The sequence below is a fragment of the Chelonoidis abingdonii genome, chromosome 1, assembly GCF_003597395.2.
Source record: "Chelonoidis abingdonii isolate Lonesome George chromosome 1, CheloAbing_2.0, whole genome shotgun sequence".
Lineage (NCBI taxonomy): Eukaryota > Metazoa > Chordata > Testudines > Testudinidae > Chelonoidis > Chelonoidis abingdonii.
Window position 1 is genome coordinate 93,938,662 of NC_133769.1, and position 12,696 is coordinate 93,951,357.

Genomic DNA, 12,696 nt, shown 5'->3' on the forward strand with positions numbered 1-12,696 from the left:
AATGAGCCAAAATGTTTATGAAAATCTTTTAGGCTGAAATTCAAAATGTTGATGAAATTTTTCATTGAAATTTCATATTTTAAAATTTTTCAATCAACTCTATAGCTTGTCAAAAACAAACTGACACTTTCACAAAAATGTTTTCAGTGTTTTTGATTTATTTTTTCCAATTTTGTCAACATTTCAAATTTCTAACCAGCATAAAATTATTGCCAGTTTATGTCAAGTAACAATAAACGTTTCCTAGCTTAGATTTATTGCACACTCATCCCTAGTATAGGATTTTCAGGATCTATAAAGAGATTCAAAACCAGAGAGATACTCTGTCTTGGGAAGGCTTTTCAGGCTTCTGGGGAAGATGGGAGTTACTCACACTTTTCAGGATCAGACACAGACAGGGAGAAATTCCCCATATTTATATGGTGTCATATTGCAGTTAGAAGCATTATGGAATTTTTATGCCTTCCTCTGAAGTATTCAGTATTAGCCACTATTGGCGAAAGGATACTCTACCGCAATGGTGTGCAAACTTTTCCAGTCACGCCACCCCCCGCCCACCACTATTAATTGAATCTGTCTGCACCCCACCTCCATTACTTCTCAACCAAGACTTCCTCAACAGCAGGCCGCTTCAACATTGCAGGCAGGGCCAACACCTGCCCCTCGGATTCTCAGGGTAGGGGAAGGCATGTGCAACGGTCTCCAGGGGTGGAGCCAGCGCTGGGCGTGGAAGCTGCCAGGAGTGGAAACCAGTGCAACACACTGACTCCTAGGCTGGATGGTCCACTGAGGTGAGTCAGAGGATGGAGGTGGAGCTCCCTCACCACCCCGTGGGGGCTGGCCTGGGCCCCACCATCCAGGGCTGGCACGAGCCACCTGGTGTTGCTGCTCAGCCCCCTGAATGTTCCTCCACACACCCCCTCAGGGGTCATGCCCCACAGTTTGCGAACCACTGTTCTACCAGACTGATGGCCCTCGGTTCTGTTAACCTATGTCAATTCCTGTGTTCTTCCTGTATTTATTATACCAGACTTTTTTTCTGATTTTAGACTTCCTATTCATTTACAAAATAAGATCAACATTTTTAATTTTCTAAAAAAAATATCCAGAAAGGAGTGGGGTGAAAGAGAGAGAAAAAGAAGAAGAAGATTCTAACAAAAAGGAAGCTCCAATCCCACCAACAATCCACCGTTTCTTTAAAGTAACAGTATTTTGTCCACTAAGGATTGGGGCAAACCAGCTTGTATACAGTAAAAGCTGATCAGATCTTTTACTACAGGTAAATATGCCCAGTGGTCTGTGATGGGATGTTAGATGGGGTGGGATCTGAGTTACTACAGAGAATTCTTTCCCGGGTTCTGGCTGGTGAAGTCTTGCCCACATGCTCAGGGTTTAACTGATCACCATATTTGGGGTCAGGAAGGAATTTTCCTCCAGGGCAGATTGGCAGAGGCCCTGGAGGTTTTTCGCCTTCCTCTGCAGCATGGGGCACGGGTCACTTGCTGGAGGATTCTCTGCACTTTGAGTTCTTTAAACCACAATTTGAGGACTTCAGTAACTCAGACATAGGTTAGGGGTTTCTTACAGGAGTGGGTGGGTGAGATTCTGTGGCCTGCATTGTGCAGGAGGTCAGACTAGATGACCATAATGGTCCCTTCTGACCTTAAGTTTATGAATCTATGAAAATTTATCCCTGCATCCCCAACTTGTTTACTTATTAATTTATTTTTAGGTTTAAGAAAGTTTAGTTTTCTCTTTCCTCCAGGCATGTTTAATTACTGATCACATGGGTGTTGCACAGCTTGGTGCTGCCTGAAAAACACAGGCATACTGGATATAACTACTGAAAGCTCCATTCTCACTTGGATTTCTGATTATGGCTAAAACCAAGAAGTGCCAAAAATCTGACAAGGAAAAGCCTGTTTTCACAAGATTTCTGGAGTGAAGACGTTGAGATAAACTTCAAATACACATCTGAACTTTTGGAGGCTTAATTCTCATTAAACCTTTGGAACTTGTGATATTAGCCCTGAAGCTGTTATTAACCTTCATAAAGCATACCCAACTGTGTGTGTCAGCCCAATCCCTCTCCCAACATGCTTTTTCACTACTCTTGCACTGTTTACCAAATCTAAGATGTTAGGATCAGGGAAGGAACCCCATTTCCATATAGCCAGGATCTGGAAATTTGAGAGGAACCCCCATACCTCTTTGCACAGACCACTTACCATCACCAAAAAGTTGTAGAATGGCAAGATCTACCTGACGTTTCCAGCCCGAGTCTTTTTGGATGGCAATGCCATAGCCAGTGGAGGCAAAAACCTTCCCACTACCAATCGTTACCAGCTTGCAGCCTTCATCTCTGCCAGCCATGTAGTTTAGCACTGCTGCATCATAAATGAATGCATCCAATTTCCTGCCCGGGTGCAAGGAAAAGGGAGAATACAGTAAAGAAAAGATTCTGTGTGAATTCAAATCATTGCACATAACTGAAAGGAACGGCTGATACCAAGAACAGCGGCCTTAACTCAGTAAGGATGGAAGGAACCAGTCCAGATGGAATACTGTATGTTGCCACCTGAACTTTCAACAGGACTGAAATCTGAGAAGAGAATCTTTTTTGAATTTGAGTTAGATTAGACAAGGACTCATCTCTCTCTCCCTGACATCCAGCATGGTCTCCAAAGAGGCACTGTGAAGGAACATTAGAACAGAAGTCTATTACTGGGTCACGGCTGAATGAAGAGGAAGCTGAAGGGAAGTCTATGTTCATAATAATATCTGGAATTTCTATAGTGCCTTTCACCCCAAAGGATCCTAAAGTACTTTCCTGAATACATAAATACTGCACAAAAAAATAGGACTTGAAGTAAGGAAGAAGGCCATTTCCAACTGATACTGCTGATGTGACTTAGCTAAGCAGAATGTAATTATTCAGATTAGATTTGGTCAGGACCCTGAATTTAACTCCTATGTTACAGTGAAAAATCCCATGGGATCTTTAACTGTGACAAGTGGTTAGGACAGCAGTCTAACATCTCACCATGAAGACAGTGGCTTTAGCATTACAGTGCCCTGCTAGCAGAAGATGGAGAAAAGAGTTCAGTACAGACTCAGAGGAATCACCAACACTGATGCTATATAATTACATGATAGGGTGGATATACTCCAGAGATGGCAGGTAGTAGAACAGTCTGTTGGGAGCCCCTCTCTGTATCCCAGTAAAATAATCTTTTTTTTTTTTTTGGCAGGTACTAGGGGGAGCAACTAGGGAAAATACCTGAACAGGAATTTGGGTCTTCCAAATAATAGATAGCTGAGGAGTAAATTCTACCACTAAATATGAATCAAACCCATTTTTTACATAGGACAAAAGACCTTCCGTTTCCCACATACACTCACAGCCACATCATTGTTCTAATCCACTGTAAGTAGATTTCCAGGATGGCCAGTATCCCAATACATGTGCCTATCTAGAGTGAAGTCTGTCTCAGGGCATTTAAGTGTCAGGGGCTACATCTTCACTACCCGCCATATCAGCATGTAGCAATCGATTTCTCGGGGATCGATATATCGCGTCTCATCTAGAAGCGATATATCAATCCTCGAACGAGCTCCTGTCGACTCCGGAACTCCACCAACGTGAACGGCGGTAGCAGAGTTGACAGGGGGAGCTGCGGACGTCGATCCTGCACCATGAGGACGGTAGGTAACTCGATCTAAGATACGTCGACTTCAGCTACACTATTCACGTAGCTGAAGTTGCGTATCTTAGATCGATTTCCCCCCTAGTGTAGACCAGCCCTGGGATGACATCTCTCCTGAAAAGAGTACATTTCTAGGATGACATCTATCTCAGGGCATATATATTTCCTGGATGATGTCTATCCTGACGTGTATTTCCAGGATGGCATCCAGAAACAGTATAGTCATTTATTATGGGCTACGTTCCTCTGAGCCTGGCAAATAGGTTAGAAATGTTCAGTCAATCTAATAATTAAATTGGCTGAACATCCCTTAGTGCTTCAGAATAAACTTTATCAGAAGGTGCAGGGTCTTGCAAGCCAGAGTGAGGCTCAAGGTACCAGGATCTTTTTTACACAGGGTGGGGCCCTGAAAACTAGTTTAGCAAGGGGAGGGAGGGGGGCTTTATTCATACAGAGACCTGCAAACTAGATGTGGCTTCTACCTAGCTCTCGCAGGGGAGCATAGTGACTGGTAGACCTACGCAAGTTGTTCAGAGCAGATACTTTTTTCCAGTGAATGTTTCTCTCTCTGTTTTCTAAATTATTTATGAAGAGACTCTGATTTTCACAGATCTGTTCAGGATTCAAAAGATTTTGGCAGGCACTTTATGCAAAGATTTTCTACCCTATGGGTCATTTGCAAACTATTCGCTTTGACTATATGCCGTCCACTATACAATATGCATTACTGCCATACTGGCGCGTGACTTGTCAATCAAGTCACATGGTATTGCTTCTGCTCCCTAATTGACTTCATCTTTTACAAAACAGAAGAGGGAAATCAAAGAAATTTCAAGATGATTGTACAAACACTTCTGGAGCAAACTTTGGTCCCACCCTGCAAGCTGCTCTGCATAAGGCTCTGCTTGTAGGGAGCAGCTTGCAGGAGTGAAGCTCTGGGTACTAACAAGTATTCACAAGATTTTCTCCTTCCGCAAATATTCTTACAAACAAAAATCACGTGTACAAACGTTAGAGGAAAACTGACAAAAACAGTTGCAAATAGCATCAAGGCCAAATCACTCTGGAAGGTGTCATGGTGGATGTCACCTTTGCAATAAATCATGGAAAATGATCCTCAAAGCCCCAGACACACAGGAAAAGAAGCCAAGCTCATGGTATAGACAAGTTTGGAAGGAGAAGGCCTCACCCAGTCTTCAGCGAAAATAGGGCATCGTCCACCCCTCTCTGGTTGAACTTCACCATGTAGCTATGCATTTCAGGGTAGTTGTTGCGAATGTTCCTCTCTGTGCTGCCATTGGGAACCGTCCCAAAGCGGAAAGGGGGTGAGAAGTCGTTAGGTTTCTGGAACTAGAAAGGCAGAGAAAGAAAATTCCTCAGAATCTTTCAGCAATAAGCAGTAGTTTGCATGAAACCCACTTTACTGAGAGAGAGAAAGCATCTGAAGTGACACTGAAGTTAGCCCCAATCTTCTTTTAAGGTTGAGTGGATATTTTTAAAAAAGAAATTAAATATTCTCCTATTTCCAAACACAACAGCATCTGGCTGGTGCCCAAGCACCAGGCAGCAAAACTTATCCATCTAGTTTCACTTTCCAACCTGAAAGAAGTGAAAAAAATACCCAACCATCATGAAGGAAAAAGATAAGTTATATTTTTTAAAATGAAGGGTGTTAAAAAAAATCTACACAGGTAAGAAAGGATTTTCAGTAAATACAATATATCATTTTTATCCTGACTCTATCATTTAATTTCAAAAAAAAAAAAAAAGAAAAAGAAAAAGAAAAACAAACCATTTTTCACCTCTGTGCTTCCTGGGGCAGAGAGAACTGAAATAATGATGAGGAAAGGCTCTTCTCACAACACTTCCACCCCAGTTTGGCAAACTATGAGTTTGCTTTCTCCCTTTGGGCATGTCTCCTGACTCAACATCCCACTTCTGCTGAAGGTATGCCCCTCACTAATAACAACTGATGCCTGAGACAAGGATGGTGGAAGTAAACCTCCAAACCTCTTACTGATTCCAAGAAATACACTCATCGTAAAACTCCCCCATGATTGCAAGGCAATAAGACTTTATATGCCACTTGCTTAACTCAAGTCACAATCAATGCTCTCTGGAGTTTTATGAGCAGAAAATTTACCACTGCCAATTATTAAGACTCCTTAAAATCCATACAACAGGGAGACAGGAAAAAGCACAGAAAATTGCAAGCGAGGAACCTAATCAAAGTAGTAAAGAAAAAAGAAATCATGCACTGATCAGTCAGGTCAATGGAAAATTCCTTCCTTGGTGTTGCAGAAAAGTATTTTGCATGGCACTCCCTGTTTAGTACCATCTTTTGATGGTCCATTGTGGGGGTCATGAGAGGCAAGTTCAGCTCTTGGTGTTGTTGGAGAAAAAACTCAGTTCTCACTTTTTGGTTGGGTGCAGCAAAATCATATACTTTATTTTTTCAAGCAATTGCATAGAGGGAGGGAGTGCGCTAGGACACAGGGTTTCCCCCTCCTAGGCAGGTCCCTCCACAGATAAACAATTACAGCAAGCATTTATACTCTTTGTTGCATACAATAATAAGCAACAGCTGCATTTTGTTTATACATAGGCCACTTGATACCTTATTTTTCTCACTTCTATTTAGACGCCAGTCTACATTCCTCATTATCGACACAAGGTCGCAACAACTTCTCACACAGTTCTTTCCCACTCGTCGCACACAATCCTCGCTTCTACAAATCTCGTGTTATTAGGGTTACAGCTAGCCTGACTCTTGCTAACATAGACTGTCATGCATTAAGATCACCTACAAATCCCTGTCAATTCTTTCTCTACTTCCACAGTGTAATGACCAAACCTGACCAGATATTGTTGAGATAACAGACTGGTTGGTGTGTGAGTATACATAGATGTGTACCACTGCCCTCTACTGCATGGAATATGTCAGATACAGGATGTGTGTGCAGCACTGCACTCTACTGCACAGAATACATTCTATGCACTGGCTGTGCTAGAAGAACTTTTCTTTTAGGTTGCAACCAGACAGGATTTGTGTTTGTGTGCACCTGCACGTGCCATTACCCTTAGTGGCAGGAATACATCACACCTATTTATATATATGTATTGGTCCCCTCTACTGTCTAAGCTAGGGAATCGTTTCCATTTAGTTATGATGAGATGGATTGCCTTGTGGATGTGCAAGAGAAAGATAATGAATGCATCCACCGTTGCTCCTCAGCAGATGGGAAATGTCAGATCTGGTTCCTAAAACACAGGCTGACACTTAAGAAAAAAATGCATCTTAGAACCTGGAGTTCCTCCCATTGGGAGCAGACAAACTTGGAAGAATCAAAAATTGTAATAAGAGCAAACCTTGATAGGAAAAAAAATCACTGCAGCATGTTCAAGTTATTATTATTAAACCTCTTCGTGGTTACAGTGGTGACCCAGGGCCAGCCAAGCATGGGGCTCCGTTGTGCCAAGTGCTGTACAAACACCAAATAGCAGACACCATGAGGCGAACTGAGGCTCAGGTGCCAGACATTAGGTGGGCGCCATTAGGACCCAGAGTGTAGAAAATTGTTTCTGATGCTGGTGAATATATATTCTCTCTGCTCTAGATGCACAGAGATGGTGGAGTGCTGTGCTGGAGGAAGGAGAGCACAAGAGACATAACAGGCAGGCAGAAGAAAAGGGAGTGGGTATAACAGAAAGCAGCAGCAACTGCAGGGGGAGAGAGGAGGAGGAGGAGCCTCTCATGTACCTCTTTAGCACCCCCAGGAGCCTGGACTGATTAACACCAGCTTCTCAGGGAGCTTCCTGTTTCCTGCTGCTTCCCTGAACCCACTTGAGGAGAACAGGCAGTTAACTGAAGTAGTAGGAGCCAGTTAGGCCCTTAAGGACACTGATATCTGCCCTCACTCAGGCCCTGCTACGAGCCTGCTTATTTGTCCCCTTCAATTGAGTATTGAGAGCCACTATAGCTGGCACAGAACTGCAGTCATGAGTGAAAGAAGAAAACTCCCCTCTGGGGCAGCATTCAGAAAAAGAAAGCAAGAAAATGAAGCTTTTCTATCTAAACAGGAAGGAGCTCTCCTGAGATCCATAGACACAAATGTTCATGGTGAGCCTTCTGGCCCCAGTGAGGATGTGAGTGGTGAGGAGATGCCTGATCTTCCAGTTAGTCAGAGTGCAAGTGACCTGGCAGCTACTGCAGCATCTGTATCTCCATGTCAAATGGATGTAATCATGCATGTTCCTGAAGAAAAGTGTAGATCAGAGAAGAGTATGGTGGAGGCACAAGAAACAGCTGCTGCTGAGTTTAGTTCCTTAAGTCTAGATGAACCAGGACTGTGGACCCACTTGAGCAGTAGACTGAAGGACTTCTTTGTACTGCATGGGCCACAGCAAGTGAAAAATTTCATGTTCCCAAAAGACAATGAAAATAGAAGTTTCATTGTAGAGGCCATAGCTTATGTACTCAAAACCCCAGAATGCTGCATACTGTTTTTGTCGCAAACTCTTCCAATATAATGTTCCAGCCACATTGGTTTCTACAGGAACAAAGGACTGGAAAAATCTGTCTAGAAATCTGGCATGCCGTGAGAAGGCAGCAAATCACGAGAGAGCATTCCATAGGTGGAAAGAGCTTGAGATGAGACTAAGGTTAAAGGTCCACCATACATGATCAGAATCAAGAGAAGATTGCATCAAAGTCTCTTTACTGGCAAAATGTTCTGAAATGCTCATTGCTATTGTGAGAATGCTTGCTACCCAAAACCTAGCACTGCATGGCACTTCAGATCAGCTGTATGTGCCAAACAATGGAAACCTCCTTCAAACTGTGGAGTTGATGGGTGAGTTTGATGCTCTATTCCAGGAGTATCTAAGAAGAATCACCACCCAAGAAACGTACACACACCATTACCTTGGAAAAACAATTCAAAATGAGATCATAAAATTACTGGCAACAAAAGTCAAACAGAAGATTGTGGCAGATCTGAAGTCAGCAAGATATTACTCTATTATTCTGGACTGCACACCTGACATCAGCCATACGGAACAAATGACTTTAATGGTGTGTTTTGTAACAACAACAGAACCTAGTGAAAATCTCCCTGCAATCGTGACTATCAGACAGCATTTTCTAGAATTTATTGATATCGACGATACTACAGAAGCTGGTATGACAAATGTGCTTCTTAAAAAGCTGGAAGATACGGGAATTGCAGTAGCTGACATGAGAGTTCAAGGCTATGATAATGGTGCCAACATGAGAGGAAAGACCAGAGGAGTACGGACACGGATCCGAGAGCTTTTTTTTGTCCCATTCAGTTCTCATTCATCGAACTTGGTGGTCAGTGATGCAGCATCAGCTTTTTCATGTATTTCAAAGCATCTGTGTAGTTTTCTCTGCATCAAATCATTGATGGCAAATTTTGAAGCAACATCTGGGAACATCCTCTCTGACACTGAAACCACTGAGTGCCACACAATGGGAAAGTCGAGTGGAGGTGATAAAGCTTATCAAACACCAAACTGGGAAGATAGATGATGCCATAGTTGCCGTTTTATGGAGTTTTAATTCTATGACAGGGAACTGTTTCAGTGCAGTAGGAAGACGTGGCAGAGGGAAATGGAATTACCAGAAACTACATAACTTCAAATTTCTGTTTTGAAATAAATGTAAGCAAGAGACTCAAGGTGCTGATCTTCATAATATCTGAGCAATGGAACAACTGGACAAAGCAAAGTCATCCTACAGTCTTATCGCGTTCAGATGAGGGATTTCAAAACGTCTTGAAGAGTGCACAGAAGTTGCAGAGGAACTTCACACTGAAGCTATTTTTCCACCCATTTCAAGAATAAAAAGTCACTGGAGAAGAAGACATTTTGATTATGAGCACGGGATAATCCCATAAGAGATTCCAACAACAACATTCAAAGTTAGAATTCTTTAACAGTGTTAGATTGTGCAATACACAGTCAGTTGAAGAACTTTCATGCACCTCAGGGAACACAGCAGTATATTTGGGATGCTGTATGAATATTCCAAAATCCTTCACTATACCGAAGAGACCTACACCAGCTACGCAGGGCACTAGAGACAGTTGTTGACACATTGATGGCATGCGCGATATTGAATGCGGGTGATTTAGGTGACGAACTGAAAGCCCTTTCAAGACACATTTCAGCCAGGATCAACTCCAAAGGCTGTTCTGAATATGTCAACAAATAAGATGACAACCCTCTTTCCAAATGCTTTTGTTGGCTCTGCACATACTTTTAACACTTCCTGTAGCAGTTGGCAGTGGAGAATGCAGCTTCTCCAAGCTGAAGTTAAAAAAAAACACATCTACGCTCCACAAATGACATAGGAGAGGCTGGTCAGCCTTGCAACCATCTCAATAGGCATGAGCTGGCCAGACTGTGGACTTCAGCAGGAAGCAGTTCAATCTTTGACACCAAGAAGGCACGGAAAGCACACCTTTGATTATTCAAAACAGAATAAAAAATGCCAGTGTCTTACTATGCAGACAAAAGAAAAGTTACATTTTGCTGTTCAGGCAGTTTTGAAAAGTTAAGTGTTACTTAAATATTTGACAAGGCATTTAAGTTGTTTATTTCCTTTATTTGGGGTAGGTAGCAGAGCAGTATAGAGGGTTAGAAACAAGGAAGATGAGACCTTTCAAAGTTTTTGGCCCCAAGCGATGGGGGCAATCATTTGAGCCTCCCCGCCTCAGGTGCCACAAACTGTTGTTGGGGCTGGTCCCTGCAGAACAGTCCCTGTCCCAAACAACTTCACCAATTAAATAGACCAAAACAGAGACCCTGTAGGGGAGAAGGCGGTCTAGCACACAAAGCAGAGAGAACAGTTATTATGGCAGCAGACAGGCTAGTGCTACCATATTTTTGTGGGGGTGGAGTTAGCTAGAAAGGATGAGCTAAATGAAAGAGGAGAGAGGGGAAGGGACATTGAAAGGAAAGGGATGGGGGCTGGACAGGACAAGGGAGAATGCAGGCAGGTGTGGATGAAAGAGGCTGGGAAGGAGAGGGAAAGGGTTGGAGCAAACAACCAAATCAACACAGCGAGTGTTATATCTTGGGGGCAGCGGGTTTATGAAGAAAAATCAATTTGAATGATGCAGACAGGCTAACAAAACTCCCATTTTATTTACAGCGACACTAGCTCGCTAACTGGCCGAATTGGCTGGCTATCCCCTAATAATCTAACTCAGTTTGCATAGGAACAAGCTCTTGGGACTTTCATCGACGTGACAGTCCTGTAAATACGCTTGACTACAGATCAAATCTTACTGAACTTTTGTCCCCCAGCCAGGCTTTGCGGAAGAGGTCATCGATGCGTGGGTGGAAGCAGGATATTTGCTCTGCTGCAAACACACTGGGTTGACAGTGACTTTAAACTCACTGCAAAATCCGGAGAGAGCCATCTTTCTTCAACTATGGAACGGATAGGAGTGGCCCATGAGCTATGGGTAACTGGATTAGGACTCCCATTGGTGACCAGCGCGCTCCAGGTCTGCTTAACTTTTGGCCATGATGGCAAATGGCATATTCAGCTTTCAGAATATTTTGGTGGACTAGTCCAGTTTAAATGTTCAATTCACAGTGATTCCCTTCAATACTTCCCAGATCACTTCAAAAACAGCAGCTTGTTTCCTTAGTATAGGGTTAGACTGGTTTCTTCTTTAGTCATCCGTGCAGCTTTCTGCCCAAGTTTCAGGTGAATCTTCCCAAGCAAGACCTACCCATATAAGGCTGGGTAGTTACCTCCCACACAAACCAGGTGGCAATTTACATTCCCTGTTTCATTGAGCTCCACCATATCATAGTGCCCAATATGGGCACAGCTTCTTCCGTATACGTCTTCAGAACCAGTTTTTGTTTCGCTTTAAGCGGCCAAGATGCTGTAAGTGCTTTTGTCTTTATACACAGCTCGGGGAACCAGCGAGACGCGGTGCACGTGTCCAGGTTCCATGCGTATAGGTTTTGCCATCAACGAACGGGCGTTTTACCCAGTAATTCATGTGAGCCCACCGCCAAAGACAAAACAATGCAGTTGGCACCTTGCCGCTTGCGATAGGGTCACCTTGATGCATCCTGGTCTGCCTGAGGGTATGCAGCGCCTCTTTTCGTTCGGGCCAGACCACAGGCCTCTTTTCTTTTGGTTTACAAGGGACACTCATGTGTCCCTTTTTGCCACAGTGCGGACACACCAGGTCCTTACACAGTATTCTGCTGCCGGTCCACCTGGTTTACCACAAGCGTGAAACATTCTTGACTCTGCACAGTTTTGGGGTAGGTTTCTGTTGACACTTTTTGCACCCTAGGGATGCACCGATGTATTGCGCCTACCTTTTAGCCAGTTCCATGGAGGACAGCAATATCAACAGCCTTCTTGTAATGTAAGCTAGCTCTGTCAGTAGGCCGCTTCCATATAGACTTCACTGTAGAGCGCCCACACACTAACCTGTCACGCAGGGGTCATCATTTAAACATCTCTTTAAATTCACGTGTTTTCTGCTAGCTTTTTCAAAAATTGCTACAAATTGTACAACTGTTCATCTTTTCTGGTCTCTTTTGTGGAACCGATATCTTTCAGCAATGACCAGTGGTTTGGGGGAAAAATGGGACCCCAGGATTTCCACGATGTCACTGTAAGATTTAGTCTCAGGCTTAACAGGGTGTAGTAAGCTGCGTAGCAGGGAGTAGGTTTTAGCCCCTATAACACTTAAGAATATTGGCACCGTCTTCGCTTCTGTAATGTCATTTGCAATAAAAAAAAGTTCAAAATGCTCAGTATACACGTGCCACTGCACTATATTCTCATCAAAAGGTTCCAGTGGCCCGGTCAGAGTAGCCATGATTTTTAGTTTCACTTTCACAGTCAGTGCAAGCAAGCAGTTTTTTTGTTTGTTTGTTCTTTACCTTTAGTTCTACTTCCTTCTGTTACTGGAGCAGCACCGGAATC

General features: G+C 43.2%; 1 protein-coding gene across 2 annotated transcripts in view; it reads right to left on the reverse strand.

Moving 5' to 3' along the window:
• Window positions 1-12,696, reverse strand: part of GRIN2B (glutamate ionotropic receptor NMDA type subunit 2B) — a 289,406-nt gene that overhangs the window by 7,008 nt on the left and 269,702 nt on the right. For both annotated transcript variants that reach the window (XM_075067634.1, XM_075067638.1), the window contains exons 11-12: window positions 4,897-5,057; window positions 2,229-2,416 (exon numbers count right to left, since the gene is read on the reverse strand). In XM_075067634.1, the coding sequence (XP_074923735.1) occupies window positions 2,229-2,416; window positions 4,897-5,057 (349 nt within the window). The remainder of the gene's footprint in view (window positions 1-2,228; window positions 2,417-4,896; window positions 5,058-12,696) is intronic.